Source organism: Mucor mucedo, assembly GCF_025094135.1.
Source record: "Mucor mucedo strain NRRL 3635 chromosome Unknown EV154scaffold_170, whole genome shotgun sequence".
Taxonomy (NCBI): domain Eukaryota; kingdom Fungi; phylum Mucoromycota; class Mucoromycetes; order Mucorales; family Mucoraceae; genus Mucor; species Mucor mucedo.
This window is the reverse complement of record NW_026252454.1, coordinates 15,837-30,925: the sequence shown is the minus strand read 5'-3', so window position 1 is coordinate 30,925 and position 15,089 is coordinate 15,837. Positions and strand designations below refer to the sequence as shown.

The window sequence follows — 15,089 nt, the reverse complement described above, 5'->3', positions numbered from 1 at the left end:
ATTTTTTTTTTTCTTTTTTCGTTAATTACCTTTTTGTTTCTACTTGACATACATGGACAAACTTTTACCTTACGAGACATTGTCTGAAATTTTAAGCTACTTGAAAAAAGACCAAGCGAGCTTATTACAATTAAGTTTAACCTGTAAAAAATTTCACGAGATTACCATACCACTTTTATATAAATCACCGCAGTTTACGACATTCAGCAGCTTTCAATCGTTTACAAACACATTATCAAAGGTCAATGCACTTTATGTGCGTGACATTGACTTGCACATGGTGCCCCATCGTTGGGATTCCTTAAAAATAAACCATTGTCTATACACTTTGACCGACAAAGCGCATGATCTCGAACAACTTAATTTGGGTTTATGCAGCCAACTGTAAGCAAATACTCTATCAGCAATGATGTTTTCAAAGTTTCTAATACATACCATAGAACAAACAAGGTCTTAAAAAGAATCATACGGCCTTTGCATGATTTACGAGTGCTGTCTCTAGACCAATGCACACTGATTGGCGATGAAGCGATTGAGACGTTAGTCGTACAATGTCCCTATATCCAAGAGCTGTATTTAGGATCGACCCATATCACCGATAAAGCATTAGACTGGATCGCAACAAAGCTCATCTTATTAACGCATCTCTATCTACCTGGCTGCGAGAACATCACGGAAGCCGGTATCAGTACCCTGACTACACAATGCAAAACCTTGCAACATTTCGATATCAAAGACTGTTATAATGTCGTGGGGGATTTCGGTATAGAACAACTTCGGATGGGATTAGACGAGACACCAGTTCTGAGCAATCCAGTGGAAGAGGATGAATGGGAAGATATGGATTCCGAAGATGAAGATTAATTTATGCCCTTTTTTTTTTTTGTTGCGTCGTACTGTTTAAGGTTTTTTCTTTTAATTAAAACACCGAGTTGTGCTTTTCATTCTCTCTCTCTCTTTTTTTTTTTTTTTTTTTTCTCCTTGTTTAAATTAAATAAATAAAAAAAATGACAGAACAAGACCCAAACACCGTAACAGCTCTAGATTACATTGAAAAACAAGAACAACTCGAAAAAGAAGCACAGTCGATCCTCCCGGGCAAATTTGAAAAGTGTACGTTTCCTTTAGGTTATGTACGTCAATCGCTGTATGCTTGTAAAACATGTTCGTCCGAATCAGAAGAACCCGCCGGCATGTGTTATAGTTGTTCCATTGCGTGTCATGCCAGTCATGAATTGTTCGAATTGTTCCCTAAACGCGCTTTCCGTTGTGATTGTGGCATCAAGGATAAATTTGCTGGTCACCATTGTTCTTTGACGATTCCTGCCAAAAAAATCATTCAGGCCAATGACAAGAACACCTACAATCATAATTTTCAAGGTCGCTATTGCAGGTAAACTATCATTTTTTTTTTTATTCATTCACGAAAAAAAAGTTAGGGGAGAACACGATAGATAACATTGTGTGATGAATAGATGTGATCAGCATTATGATCCCGAGAAAGAGGAAGGAACAATGTATCAAGTAAAATACTCAACACACAGATAAATCAACCCTCTTTCCTCTGTAAAACTAACCCATTTCTTTAGTGTATTGCCTGTGAAGATTGGTTTCATGAAACATGTATTGGCGATGTAAGTTTAGAACTACGAAAAAAAAAACGCGTCATTACTGATAACGCGTTTTTTTTTTTTTTTTTTTTTTTTTGACAGATTCCCGACGCTATTGATGATTTTGAATGTTACGTATGCAGAGACTGCACAAAAAAGTATCCGTTTTTAATGAACGGCAAAGACGAGCGATTCAGTCTCGGATTATCAAAGAATAAAGATCCTATTTCAAAATGGATTCTACCCCCAAGCCAAATCTCAGCTATCGATGTCGTCTCTGTGGAGACCAAGCCAGAAACTGCTGTGAAAGAAGACAGTACAACATGTCCTGATCAGAAGGCGGATCCAACATCAGCTGCACCAGTACCCACAATAAATCTGGAGGGATCATCCGAAACTCTGGTAAAAGAGGAACCGGAGCCTGTGTCAACAGATGTAAACAACCACGATGGATCATCCGGCATTCTCTCAACAAAAGAAATTAAAATAGAAACTGTGCCGACAGAAATAACTAGCCATGAAAATGGTTCAACAGAAACTTCTGGTATTGGTGAAAAGAGGAAACATGAAGATATTATTCCAAATACATTTAAAAGAGCAAAAACAGAAGCAGGATGTGAAAATGGTAAGATCTGCATAGACTACCAATGCCTAGGAATGTCATGTCAACTAATTTTTTTTTTTTTCTGTCACAAAATTAGTCGACATATCCTTACTGCCAGAACACGACAATATTGAGATCTTTTTACAGGAAGGTTGGCGTGAAGGATTATGTAAATGTACAAAGGTATTGTGCAAATTCCTTTTTATAGATCTCGTCGATTTTTTTTTTTGTATCACTAACAAAAGCTTTCTCATAGTGTATGGCGGATTACAAAACACATCATGTTGAGTACCTACTGGCGGAAGAAAAGACGTTTGAGCCTGAAGAAGATGAGGATGCCGGAAAATCCTTATTGGAAGTGGGCATGGAACAACTTCAACGCGTGGATCGAGTTCAGGCTTTAGAAAGTTTGATGGCCTACAAGTCTTTAGCGGACGACATCAAAACCTATCTCGAAGCTTTCAAGGATTCGGGAAAGGTCGTGACAAAGCAAGATATTGATGCCTTCTTTGATGTAATTACAAAAGCAATTTTCACAATCGTCTTTCTTTCTACTGACTTTTTTTGTGTTTAGGCAAAGAGACGTGAGCGACAGGAGAGGGAGTAAATAAACAATATGCACCACGATTTTTTGCATTACTGTTAAAAAATGTAAAACCAGATTTTTTTTTTTTTTTTTTTGATAAAGGCTATTACATCTGTGCTTCAAATCCTTGTAATATAGCTACAGGCATAACCGTATAAAGAAGAGCCCATCAATATCATATGTATTGACAGCTGAAAATGCTCAATCTATATACTCGAAACACGACATTGGATTTATTAAGTATTCTATTCCAGACAAGTTGCTTGAAATGCGATTGGTCAACTATAATTTGGCTTTTGATGGTACACTTTACTTTTGAAAGTCTATTCATGCGTGTGTTATTCATGTCATCTATTGTCCTTTTATGCTGTCACTCAGTCCTATATCTATGGGCTGCCTGTGATTCACTTTCTACGTTCTATTAGCTAGTAAAAGATGATCGAAAGGCTATGCTGAAACAGATCGATCATCTTGACAACCCTATAATTGAGGGAATATGTTTATTGATACACAAAAAAAAAAAAAAAGTAGACTAAAGTAGGGAGTAAGATAATTTTATTTACAGCATTATGTAAACAAAACATAAATAATTTTCAAAAGAAAATGAGCATCTTTTACAATAAAAACGCTATCCATGCAAAAGTAAAAGATGCAAGTGCATCATGCGTGTAGGATTTTCATCATTGAGAGTAAGCTTTTACTTGTATACATTTATCAAAAGCTATACTCTTTGTTTATCTGATGTCATAATGAATTAATATTCTCTCACATGAAGAGATTTTAATATTCTTGGCTGAAACAGATAAAAAAAAATCAAAAAAAAAAGGTATAAAAGACAGACAGATTTTAACTTTTAGAAAAAGTTCGAGACGATCATCACTTAATAACGGCGCCTATACTTAGTGATGTGCTGGCGAGTAATCTTTTAGAGAACTCTTTGTGACCTGGAGACGTCTAGTATCTTTGGGGGACCTTCTGGTGAGCTTTTCAGTGTTGCATGGTATATCTTGATGTGAATGGGGTAAGTGTCTAAAACCGGAGGGAGTATGTGGGTTGTTGGATCTTGTGGCTGTGAGGAAAATTCTCCCGTGGGTGTTGCGTCCCCTTTACCGGCATCATAAATCCTGTAGTGATCGTTGGGGTGTATCATGTCCGTTTCCGCTATTGATTTTCTATACATCTTCTATACCGCCATAAAGATGCTGTATACTTTTTGTATAATGGGGCAAGTTTCTCAAAATGAAGGTAATCTACTGCTTATCAGTATGGTTTTTTTTTAGGTTTTCTGCTCTTTACGCTCTCGTCTTTTCTTATAAATAAAAGATTCGAGAAGGGAATGCATAGATACAAGCCTCCGCGCGGCCATTCCTGGGCAACACTCTTCTTTTGTAGAGTGGCTAGTGTGTATCTCTTTTTTTTTTTTTTTTTTTTAAATAAAACATGTGCTTTTTAAATATTAAAATAGTCTTTTCATTTGTTGTCTTACATAAAAAAATAAAATAGATAGTGATCAATACAGTAGAGTAGCTCACCCAACGTTTACCATAAACTTGACGAGAGTGTCAGAAGCAGGAAAGATAGTTTTAATAAAGCTCGTCATCAATAAAAATCTGGGTGGCAAGAAGAATAAAAAAACGTTTAAAGAAACCCATTTAGATCTAACGGACACACAAACGGTCAACTTCACTAGTCAAGAGCGAGAGCACTAGCCAACACTTGAAGGAATTAAAGGAATTTAGACGATGAAGCAAGTTCTTTAGTGGGAAGTCTACATTGTAAAGCTCAACTTCAAAATCTGCATGAGTAAGATGAGGATGCCCCACTTTTGACCAGGAAGTAGACAAATGCTTCATAATGCCAGGTTCATGACAGCCACCTTTTGCAGCACGTATCAGAACTGCTTAACACTATTTGCTTTCCCTTTTTCTTATTTTTTATTTATTTTTGTCAAATCCGACAGAAAGAACCTACTCCGTATACTGCTTTGTGATAGTTTACTGGGGAACAACTGGAGGATGGAATTTTCTGGGTGGGGGTGGGGGTGGTCTTGGCTTAACACACTCTTCTAAATAATTACTGGGCACCCAACCCTCTCGGTCCTTAATTCGAGCAAGCCACCAACCTATTCAAACTTTAAGTCTCCCTTCTCTTTCAAAATCCCCTCCTTATATTATTACCATTGTCAGATTTCTCTATAATTTGCATTGTATCACCTATCTGAAAAGGTAGCTCGCTGTCTTCTTGAGACTCAAAAGTGTAGATTGCCTTATAAACAGGTAAGGATGGCGTAGTTGGGCTGCGTGGTGGTGGAACAGGAATAGAGGGTAACGGATTTCTTCCTGTATTATATGGGTTATCTTCTGTAGCTGCTACAGGCGTACTGACTTTGATATCAGGTATAGATCTATTTGTCTGTGAGTTTGAGTTGGCTTTAGATTGACTATTTGTTACGGTCCCAGCTCTTGTTTTTCGTGAAGCAGGAGGTCGTGATTCTTTAACAAAAAAAAATTTTTTTAGAGGTCAAAATCAAGTCTATTCTATTTTGTAAAAGAGGTAGATACTTACGGCTCGTAGGTGGCTCGCCCGATGGCACGGATACAATGTGACTCTTGTATCGATCACCTTGCTTAATACTCTCATCCTTGACAAATTTCATGATGGCTGTTTTCCCGCTTTTCTTCCTGTATTGAATTTGAGAATCCACCTTGACCGTGATTCGACCCTGAGTGAGTTGAGATAAACGAGTGATCAGTTCCGTCTTAAAAACACAAGATATAATACAGTCGCTACCATCCGTTGAAGCATTTAAATGAAGTACAACCCAATCATCACGAAGGGTAGATACGCTTACACTTTGAATTACATCGAGCGATATCACTTTCTCATCCGTCATTTGTATCGATCTACCATTTTTGGTAGAAATCACTACATGAAAGTTTTGGTTCGTCTTTTTTTTTTGTGTGTGTGTGTGTGTGTCAGTTACTCTCAAGTACAACATCTCGATTGTGTTTATACTACTTACCAAAACAAATATTCTTGGACTGGGAACACTAGACCGCATGGCTCTAGGAACAAGCATTGATCCCTTCATACTAAACTCGACTTGTTCTCCCGGTTTAAGCTGAATGGCGGTCTGGATTAATTTACCTACACCCATGCCTTCTCTGACCGAGAGATAGTCACCCATAAACATACGTTGGCTTAATAAAGAGAACCGCCGACGTTCCTTTCGACCTGCCAATAATTGATGACCATAATCACGTAACTGGAGGTATTTGATATTGTACTTGTTCTGTCTCCAGTAATGTTGAATTTTTGCTGCACATTGATGCTTATACCTTACATGCGCACGCCAAGCTCTCTGAATACGTCTAGCCATATTGTGCCAGTATTGATCTCGAAGTTCTTCCAATGCAAATATCTAGAAAAAAAAAATACGTATGATTATATGTTTAAACAATACGTAAAGAGTGATCGTTACTGTTTCGGGATGCTTGATGAATACTTTGGAAGTACCCATTTGCCATTCATTGGCTGGGATATGGTTGTGTTTGAGGATTTCTAGACACCCACTACGAGCATCACCTTGCCAAATATAGTCGCCTGCATACCCTGTTCTAGGACAAAGTAAATAGAATCTCTCCACAAATTTATCAAACAACTAGTCATTTACTGTTAATCATCTTGTTTCAAGAGGAAAATAAATTTATATAAAAACTTACTGTTCTGTAGGCAAAACCAGCGCGACGAACACGTATATTCTCGCACAGTCCCAAATATTTAATCTGATGGCCCACTCTCTTTGCATCATATTCAGACGAGCTTTTGTGATCATTGGGTTTGATGGTACGAATATAACTTGGATGACACATCATGAGTTTTTCGACCAATGCATTACAAGAGAACTTGATCTTGTCACTGGCCGTTGGTGGTCTCTTTTTGGAATTCGGATCCATACGTTCCGAGAATAAGACGGTCGAGATAAAAGGGTCTTGGGATCTGGCAGTCATATCTAATAAATCCTTCAACAAAGAGTCCTTGTTCTTATCCGTGATACCTGCAATATCGTAGGCTACATCCCCCGCATAATGCTTCACCAAGAATTTAGACCCACCCCGTGCTTCAAAATACGGATTGGAAGCCAAAAACCCGAGTCGCTGTACAAACGAATTATCTGCAGCACCAGAGTCTGCATGGGCCGTAGCACACGCATCATTGAGAGCGGCAAAAATACCAGGAGGTCGCTTTGCCTCAATTAAATCACATACCACCTTATTATTAAAAAAGTCGATAGGGGTCCATTCAATACGCTCCTGTACATATTCATCTTGCTCCGCTTTTAAAGTAAGCTCGATAAAGATTTGCTGAAGCTTTTCGTTCACGTAATTGATACAGAGTTGCTCGAAACTGTTGTTTTCGAAAATCTCAAAACCGTAGATATCAAGCACGCCAATAGTATACTGGACCGTATCCCTTGCTTTCAACGATACATTCACTCGTGTCACAATCCATTCAAAGAGACGCTCATAGATGGATTTGGAAAGTGCGTCACGGACTGCGAGAGCTTGAGTCACGTTTAAAGGAACCTCGTAAATACTGCCTCGACGACCACCATGCTGTGTTTCCATGATGCGCATAGTGAGTGCTTTATTCAAGTCTTCATACTCCACCTGTATAAGGTATGCAATAAAGTTGACGACTAATTAAAAAAAAAATGGAGTCAATTGGGGATAAATCACATCCAACAAAAATCTTAAACTCTTTACCATCGGGGTCCGAGACTACTGCGTGACCTTGTTCATTTTCATTAAAAACTACATTACCCAACCATAATATGACAGCCAGCATTCTAAAGATATCATCTTTTTCGGTCTTTTGTAAACCAATAACATCCATGGCTCTCTAAAAAAAAAAAATTGATAGCGAACATGATGAATAAGGTTTACGTTGCTGTTTTTTTTTTTCTCGACTTACCAAGGTATCCTGAAAGTCGCTCACATCATCAATACCTTCCACATCTAAACAAAGACTTCTGCTTGTGTATAGAAAACTTTCGGGACCTTGTAAACCATACATTTCTTTATATTCATCTGGGGCGGATTTCGTTAGTTGATAAAAGATGTGAAAGTTTCTCTCATTTTCAATTTGACCGACCACCCGATTCTTTTATTTTTACATTTACACATATGACAATAGTAAGTATGTAAGAATAACTTTAAATCACTCATTTTACCTTTTCCAGCAAGTAGTTTGTAATAACAGCTCCCACAGGTGCACCTTGCGGATTAAATTGGATTTCCAAGTATTTTCCCTAGATCCGCATTTTAGGTACAATATAAAATTTCATATATATTAACTTACATGTCGACTCGAGTTGTCATTTCGCAGGGTTTTGGCACACCCAAAACTCTCGAGCAAAGGGTTTGTGGCCAATACCATGTCCTTGATTTCTTGAATCGCAGTACTTTTACCAACAGAGACAGCAGCAATATACTGCATGATTTGTTTAGCAGCCTCTGTTTTACCGGCACCCGATTCACCACTGGCGTTCATTTGATCAATATAGATTGCTACAGTTATAAAACGAGAGTGGATATATATACCTGATAATTATACACTGATTTTCCTTATAGCTATTCATATGGTGATATGCTGCTTCGGCAATTGCAAACACATGTGGTGGAACCTACAAATCCCAAAGAAAGAGATGTCAAAGGGGAGGGGGGGTGAGTGTTCTTTTTTCTATGTACCTCCAGCAAATTTTTTCCTTTATAAGAGTCTAATATTTCTTGTGTATAAATCCCCAGGTCTTTAAACGGGTTCACACTGATGAGAACATGGCCGATATAAGTCTACAATTGGTGAGTAAAAAAAAGAAAGAAACTACAATAAGATTATAACGAATTATTTACATAAATGTCACCATTTTTCCAGCGTAAGGCGAGATTTTCATTGATATCATTGTCAGTAATTCGAGATAATAAAGTCATATCCGAAACACCCACTTGTTTCTTTTTCCCGCCTTCTTTCCAATCAGCCCTTGGGGGTCTTTTGGCTGTGATCTTTTCAGCGCCTTTCCCAAATTTCTACAAAATTAATTTTAAGGGTGAGTGTGCTCATTTATGCGGGGCTCAATCTTTCTTTCTCTCTCTCTCTTTTACTTTGACCATATAAAATAAAATAAAAAATAAAATAGACGTGGAAAAATAAAACAGTAGGAGAGAAAATATATGTTTCCGTTTCAGTCCAAATGATGTCTGCATTAAAATCACAGGAATTATATCTCCGACAAAAAAAAAGTAAAATTGTTTATATGAATTAAAGAGAATGAAATACTATGCTCAACAAGCACAAGAATCAGCGGGACCTTGTTGTTTATTATCATCAGTCATTCTAACAGTAGAGTTGGGTGCAGAATCTTTCTGCCATAAGCTTGGTGTTTCAATAATCTTTTTTGAAAATAACAAAAAAAAAACTCATAATTAAAACTACGCCATGATAAAGCAGCATAAATCATCAATTTTTTTACCTTTTCAACGAGTTCTTCAAACGCTTGCTTGACTCCAACCTTTGTTTTAGCACTACATTCAACGAATAATGTAGATAGTTTTCTTGCAAAATTGGCTCCTTCTTCATATGTGACCACTCTAGAAGATTCCTTTTTTTTTAAAAAAATGTATATATGCATGCGTGAGTTTAAATAGGGTTTTGTCTCTCTCTGTCTCTCCCCTTTGTTACCTTGTCTACTTTGTTACCAACAATCATCTTTACTACATCAGGACTAGAGCAGTAGGTATTCACTTCGTTCCACCACGTATTTAATGCGTCAAAAGTATCTCGATTACTGACATCATACACTAGTATTAATCCTATTTAGTTTTTTCCTGTTATATCTTTCTTTCGGATCCCATCGATTACCTAAAATTACACCTTGAGCTCCTCTGTAGTAAGAAGAGGTCAAAGTACGAAATCTTTCTTGTCCAGCCGTATCCTATAAAAAAAAACGTATCAGTATAAACTCTCATTTGTTGTTTTGAAGAACTGTACCCAAATAGTCAACTTGTACATTTTTCCATTCACCTCCATCATGCTCACTTTGAAATCGACACCTGAAACAAACAGTTTAAAAAAAAAACCTTTATAAAAAAACAAGGGTGCAAAAACGGATAAGCTTACCGATAGTAGCAGAAACTTCTTCTTGAGGTAAAAAGGTGTCATCTGTGAATCTTAAAAGTAGAGAGCTTTTACCCACATTGGAGTTACCAATGAGTAAAAGTTTTAAAGTAGGGATTTGTTGTGACATTTTTTTAAAAAAGATAGATGGGTAGAGAGTAAAGAAGAAGAAGAGAGAAAAGAAAGAATATATACGAGAGAATGCCCATCTGTTCATACACGTGACAGCCTAAATCTGTGTCATTGACAAATTCAATGGCGTAACCCTTTCATCACTTTCCTTTTCGAGACATTTTTTTTTTTTTTTTTTTTCCTTTTGGGTAGGAATAAAGTGGCTTGTTGAGTTCTACCCTTCCCTTTTTTTTGTTTTTTATCATGTTTCCACCAAATCATAAAGTTTATATCAGGGCACTTTACAAGAATATTCTTGTAGAGGCTTCCTTGTTTTTTGATGATAGAGCCAGGTAACAAAATGCCATTTCACCCTCATGAACACACGTACACAGAATCTCATACCAGCATAGGTTGTACATTCAAAATAGAGCACGTAAGGTCGTGCAAGAATATAAAACCTGTACAGACGTCGAAAGAGTAAAATATAAAATTAGAGAAGCTCGTAAGGTAGACATAATGAAGAAAACAGCAATGAAAGAAATCGCATGTTGACACCCTTCAAAGCATTTGCATAGGATAGAACAAGCGAATAGAGGAGACCAGAAAAGCGCATTAAAAATATTGGAAGAAGTTTATGGACGAAACGGAAAGACACGTCATGCTTTACTTCATGTATGTAACTGCTGATTTATAAGTACAGGGGAATACACACAATCTCATATCATTACTGCCCGTTATTAGCCATTTTTGAACTGCCATCAACCTAAAGATTTTAAACTGCCCGAGCCTTTTGTGCCCCATGCACCTCGAACAGCACCCCCACCCTTATTGTGTCCTCCCTTGCAGGCCCTCATCAAACAAGATCTGGGTAAAAAATTAGAGCCAGAACTACCTATACCAGCCTATAAACCATTACACCCAGGAAGAAAAGCCAATCTATTGTGGAAGCATCGATCCATGTTATTAGACAGAGTACAACTTCCTTTACCATTTGAAATCATTTGCGAAATAGAAAGAAAAGCAGGTGCAACCGTGGGACATGCTTTGTATGCAGGCACACTGCTGACAGGTGGACCCACATGGGATTTTTACCTATCTACTGACACCATGACCCATTTAAATCCTACTATCAAGTTACCCAAAAGATCCACACTAAACCGAAACCATCAAACACTCATGGATTCACCTTATGCTACCATCACAAACATTTCACTTGTAGATCATGTTAAGAAAGTAAAGCGGCCTTTTAATTTTCCAACACGAACGAAATCGAGATTATATCGACGGTTATTAACAAATATACCCTTCACCAATATCATCTCGCCCACAACCTTGTGGACTCAGTCTTGTAAAATCTTGAAATCACATTGGGTTCCACAAGGTGTCACACGTATCCTGGAGGATATACCTTCTGAGCAAGTCATCAAAACCACATTAAAGATTAAATGATTTCTTCCTTTTTTTTTAAAAAAAAAAAAAAGCGATACATCTTATAAGGAGTCCGAGACGAATATTTTGGATTCAGTGAATTTATATCATCCACAAGTAGTTCTCTGCTTTGGACATTATTGGGTATCATTATTGCCAATGGATCAAATGTTACATGAGGATATCTCTTTTTAAAAACCGAGTGGATTTTTATTAATTTTTAGCGGATATACTCCATAGCACAATGTATATGAAGTCAATCCCTTGTTCGTGTAATTTTACATCGTACCTCAGACTTTTATATAATAGCATGATAGGGATATGATCATTGTGTTTCTCATCATCAGCATTTTTACATCATCCATCAAATGATTCATAAAAGGATAATACCCATTATTCTACGCAGCCTATATTTTCCTGCGAAGCGCCACTCCTTTGTTTGTAGAGCAATCTTCAGCATGTTGGCAAAATCAGGTTTTCTCTTCTCATTTGCGTTTTATCAGATAAATTTGCGACTGGATGGACAAAACTCATAGAACAGTTGTTGTTTCATCCAATGTAATCTATTTGAGAAGCTCCATAATATTGTACTCAGGGTAAAAGGGTATGGTCATCAAGGCCATGTAACTAGATTCTTCAAAAAACAAAAAACGACACCTAAGGTGCGCGTTGACACTGCCTTTTCCTTCCCACAAATACGCAAGAAATACTGTTGTAGTAACCTTTGCCAATGTCGCGCCACTCTTAAACCTAGGCTACCAAGTAATTACTCAAACACGGGACTTGATATTCTGTTCTCTAAGTTTTTCTACGTTGTTTACATCTCCATACACTAGTGTATAAGCATTTTGTGACAGTACAGCGGCTCCACCCCCAAAGTTCGTTTTCCAATTTCATAAATTCGCTTTTGTCGCAGCCCAAAGTTCGCTTCTTGATTGGTCAAAGTTCGTTTTTTGTAAATCACCCAAATTCGCTTTGGTGGCACCCAAAGTTCGTTTTCACGTCAGAAGAGTTCGCTTTTAAAAATTACAGGATTATGAGATAATGTTATGAGAGATAATGTTATGAGAGATAATGTTATGAGAGATAATGTTATGAGAAAAAAAAAATGTTATGAGGAAAAAAAAATGTTATGAGAAAATGTAATGAGAAAATGTTATGAGAAAAAAAAATGTTATGAGAAAATGTTATGAGAAAAAAAAATGTTATGAGGAAAAAAAAATGTTATGAGAAAATGTTATGAGAAAAAAAAATGTTATGAGAAAATGTTATGAGAAAAAAAAAATGTTATGAGGAAAAAAAAATGTTATGAGAAAATGTAATGAGAAAATGTTATGAGAAAAAAAAATGTTATGAGAAAATGTTATGAGAAAAAAAAAATGTTATGAGGAAAAAAAAATGTTATGAGAAAATGTTATGAGAAAAAAAAATGTTATGAGAAAATGTTATGAGAAAAAAAAAATGTTATGAGGAAAAAAAAATGTTATGAGAAAATGTAATGAGAAAATGTTATGAGAAAAAAAATGTTATGAGAAAATGTTATGAGAAAAAAAAATGTTATGAGAAAATGTTATGAGAAAAAAAAATGTTATGAGAAAATGTTATGAGAAAAAAAAAATGTTATGAGGAAAAAAAAATGTTATGAGAAAATGTTATGAGAAAATGTTATGAGAAAATGTTATGAGAAAATGTTATGAGAAAAAAAAAATGTTATGAGGAAAAAAAAATGTTATGAGAAAATGTAATGAGAAAATGTTATGAGAAAAAAAAATGTTATGAGAAAATGTTATGAGAAAAAAAAATGTTATGAGAAAATGTTATGAGAAAAAAAATGTTATGAAAAAATGAGAAAATGTTATGAGAAAAAAAAAATGTTATGAAAAAAAAAGTCACAACATATTATCTCATAACATTATCTCATAACATTTTTTTTCTCATAACATTTTCTCATAACATTTTTTTTCTCATAACATTTTCTCATAACATTTTCTCATAACATTTTTTTTTCTCATAACATTTTCTCATAACATTTTTTTTTCCTCATAACATTTTTTTTTTCTCATAACATTTTCTCATAACATTTTTTTTTCCTCATAACATTTTTTTTTCTCATAACATTTTCTCATAACATTTTTTTTTCTCATAACATTTTCTCATAACATTTTTTTTTCCTCATAACATTTTTTTTTCTCATAACATTTTCTCATAACATTTTTTTTTCTCATAACATTTTCTCATTACATTTTCTCATAACATTTTTTTTTCCTCATAACATTTTTTTTTTCTCATAACATTATCTCTCATAACATTATCTCTCATAACATTATCTCATAATCCTGTAATTTTAAAAGCGAACTCTTCTGACGTGAAAACGAACTTTGGGTGCCACCAAAGCGAATTTGGGTGATTTACAAAAAACGAACTTTGACCAATCAAGAAGCGAACTTTGGGCTGCGACAAAAGCGAATTTATGAAATTGGAAAACGAACTTTGGGGGTGGAGCCGCTGTACTTCTGAATTTATATCGAAACTTGACTTATAGACATACTGAACATATAGAATTTACTTTGTACAATAACATATAAACACTGGTAAAATACATTCATGAAGCTGGGCCTTATCTTCTATTATCTTTTTTTTTTTTCTTTGTCAAAATAGGTGTAGCCAAAAGAGATTTCACGAAGATATAGACTTTGACATTGCAAGACATTTACTTTTTAGGTTCTTGTTTAAAAGAAAGTGTTCAAAGTACATTGAAAATAATCGCGAGTGTATACGTCTAATGTAAATAGCAATGGATATGTTGGAAAGCAGGAGTCTTTGTGGTAGAAATATTGATGTTGCTTTTGAGTCATGTAAGCGTAAATGGTAATGTTAAAACTAACATTTCAAGGGTAGGTACAGCTTTCAATAAAACTTTGCCCGTACACGCCGCTCCTATGACTACCAATAATAAAGTCATTAAATCTTCCTGTCGACACGGTGCTCCTTGTTATTTTAAAAGTAACAGTAGCGAGACCCATTGATTCTGCTTCACAAAACTACATCTTATAGTGAATAATATAACTTGGTCAAGCGCAATCAACATGTGTATGCCTAATCATTATAAAAACAAGGCGTCGAGGTCTTTTGATCCTGAACTGTTCATGCAAGCACAGATAATTAGAGATACATTTTTTTTTTTAAATAAATTATCGTATTTACACATCGATTTGTCAATTCCTAATTTAATTTATTTTCTATCGGATCGTTCTTCCAATGGATTTCTTTTCTTTTGTTTATTAAACCGTTCTTTATCACGGAATATTTTCGTTACTCCTTAAAATCTAATCGATAGATTATATAAGCCAGCCAATCACATGCCAAAAAACGATCTAAAATTTAAACTCACTTGAGGTTTCTTTCCCGGATTGGTCAAAGAAGTATTTTAAAACAAATACTGGGTGAAGGCTTTCCATGAGATAGAAAAAAAAAATTAATTGTCGTGGGAGTCAAAAGAAAAAAAAAAGTATATAAGCACTGTAATTTTTTGTTTTTTTTTTTTCTCGCTCTTTTCTTTTTGTTCATCATTATT

General features: G+C 35.5%; 6 protein-coding genes across 6 annotated transcripts; 3 read left to right on the top strand and 3 right to left on the bottom strand.

The window, feature by feature from the left end:
* The first annotated feature begins 19 nt into the window (after positions 1–19).
* Positions 20–984, top strand: EV154DRAFT_527787 (uncharacterized protein). Its single transcript, XM_051603514.1, has 2 exons — positions 20–384; positions 441–984. Exons 1-2 carry the CDS (start codon positions 53–55, stop codon positions 862–864), a joined length of 756 nt encoding a protein of 251 aa, XP_051451814.1. The 5' UTR covers positions 20–52; the 3' UTR covers positions 865–984.
* On the top strand, positions 906–2,968 carry EV154DRAFT_527785 (uncharacterized protein). Its single transcript, XM_051603513.1, has 7 exons — positions 906–1,393; positions 1,476–1,524; positions 1,590–1,634; positions 1,713–2,235; positions 2,312–2,397; positions 2,471–2,728; positions 2,789–2,968. Exons 1-7 carry the CDS (start codon positions 1,008–1,010, stop codon positions 2,819–2,821), a joined length of 1,380 nt encoding a protein of 459 aa, XP_051451813.1. The 5' UTR covers positions 906–1,007; the 3' UTR covers positions 2,822–2,968.
* A 1,826-nt stretch (positions 2,969–4,794) lies between these two features.
* EV154DRAFT_607086 (P-loop containing nucleoside triphosphate hydrolase protein) lies at positions 4,795–8,970 on the bottom strand (the record flags this gene model as incomplete). Its single annotated transcript, XM_051607588.1, has 14 exons — positions 4,795–4,922; positions 4,978–5,292; positions 5,366–5,747; positions 5,823–6,221; positions 6,282–6,461; positions 6,523–7,499; positions 7,567–7,702; positions 7,775–7,963; positions 8,034–8,111; positions 8,162–8,342; positions 8,404–8,486; positions 8,551–8,652; positions 8,713–8,886; positions 8,962–8,970. 14 exons carry the CDS (start codon positions 8,968–8,970, stop codon positions 4,795–4,797), a joined length of 3,333 nt encoding a protein of 1,110 aa, XP_051451812.1.
* A 33-nt stretch (positions 8,971–9,003) lies between these two features.
* EV154DRAFT_527773 (P-loop containing nucleoside triphosphate hydrolase protein) lies at positions 9,004–10,237 on the bottom strand. Its single transcript, XM_051603512.1, has 6 exons — positions 9,977–10,237; positions 9,848–9,909; positions 9,719–9,791; positions 9,539–9,657; positions 9,330–9,458; positions 9,004–9,249 (listed from the first exon to the last, which is right to left on the bottom strand). Exons 1-6 carry the CDS (start codon positions 10,188–10,190, stop codon positions 9,142–9,144), a joined length of 705 nt encoding a protein of 234 aa, XP_051451811.1. The 5' UTR covers positions 10,191–10,237; the 3' UTR covers positions 9,004–9,141.
* A 25-nt stretch (positions 10,238–10,262) lies between these two features.
* EV154DRAFT_607084 (uncharacterized protein) lies at positions 10,263–11,631 on the top strand. The gene is made up of 4 exons (XM_051607587.1): positions 10,263–10,437; positions 10,498–10,594; positions 10,652–10,759; positions 10,829–11,631. The coding sequence occupies exons 1-4, from the start codon at positions 10,349–10,351 to the stop codon at positions 11,534–11,536; spliced, it is 1,002 nt and encodes a 333-aa protein (XP_051451810.1). The 5' UTR covers positions 10,263–10,348; the 3' UTR covers positions 11,537–11,631.
* Positions 11,632–13,993: 2,362 nt separating this feature from the next.
* On the bottom strand, positions 13,994–14,726 carry EV154DRAFT_527768 (uncharacterized protein). Its single transcript, XM_051603511.1, has 2 exons — positions 14,414–14,726; positions 13,994–14,340 (listed from the first exon to the last, which is right to left on the bottom strand). The coding sequence occupies exons 1-2, from the start codon at positions 14,475–14,477 to the stop codon at positions 14,192–14,194; spliced, it is 213 nt and encodes a 70-aa protein (XP_051451809.1). The 5' UTR covers positions 14,478–14,726; the 3' UTR covers positions 13,994–14,191.
* Positions 14,727–15,089: the final 363 nt, after the last annotated feature.

Excerpts from the sequence above, each read along its gene's own strand:
- EV154DRAFT_527773 (XM_051603512.1), bottom strand. The coding sequence starts at position 10,190 with ATGAACAGATGGGCATTCTCTCGTATATATTCTTTCTTTTCTCTCTTC. Across the intron at positions 9,910-9,976 it reads AGAAGTTTCTGCTACTATCG|GTGTCGATTTCAAAGTGAGC; the intron begins GTAAGCTTATCC and ends TGTTTGTTTCAG. Across the intron at positions 9,792-9,847 it reads TGTACAAGTTGACTATTTGG|GATACGGCTGGACAAGAAAG; the intron begins GTACAGTTCTTC and ends TTTTTTTTATAG.
- EV154DRAFT_607084 (XM_051607587.1), top strand. The coding sequence starts at position 10,349 with ATGTTTCCACCAAATCATAAAGTTTATATCAGGGCACTTTACAAGAAT. Across the intron at positions 10,438-10,497 it reads TTTTTTGATGATAGAGCCAG|GTTGTACATTCAAAATAGAG; the intron begins GTAACAAAATGC and ends ATACCAGCATAG. Across the intron at positions 10,760-10,828 it reads CACGTCATGCTTTACTTCAT|CCATTTTTGAACTGCCATCA; the intron begins GTATGTAACTGC and ends GCCCGTTATTAG.
- EV154DRAFT_527768 (XM_051603511.1), bottom strand. The coding sequence starts at position 14,477 with ATGACTTTATTATTGGTAGTCATAGGAGCGGCGTGTACGGGCAAAGTT. Across the intron at positions 14,341-14,413 it reads AGTTTTATTGAAAGCTGTAC|CACAAAGACTCCTGCTTTCC; the intron begins CTACCCTTGAAA and ends CAATATTTCTAC.
- EV154DRAFT_527787 (XM_051603514.1), top strand. The coding sequence starts at position 53 with ATGGACAAACTTTTACCTTACGAGACATTGTCTGAAATTTTAAGCTAC. Across the intron at positions 385-440 it reads TTGGGTTTATGCAGCCAACT|AACAAACAAGGTCTTAAAAA; the intron begins GTAAGCAAATAC and ends TACATACCATAG.
- EV154DRAFT_527785 (XM_051603513.1), top strand. The coding sequence starts at position 1,008 with ATGACAGAACAAGACCCAAACACCGTAACAGCTCTAGATTACATTGAA. Across the intron at positions 1,525-1,589 it reads AGGAAGGAACAATGTATCAA|TGTATTGCCTGTGAAGATTG; the intron begins GTAAAATACTCA and ends CCATTTCTTTAG. Across the intron at positions 2,236-2,311 it reads AGAAGCAGGATGTGAAAATG|TCGACATATCCTTACTGCCA; the intron begins GTAAGATCTGCA and ends TCACAAAATTAG.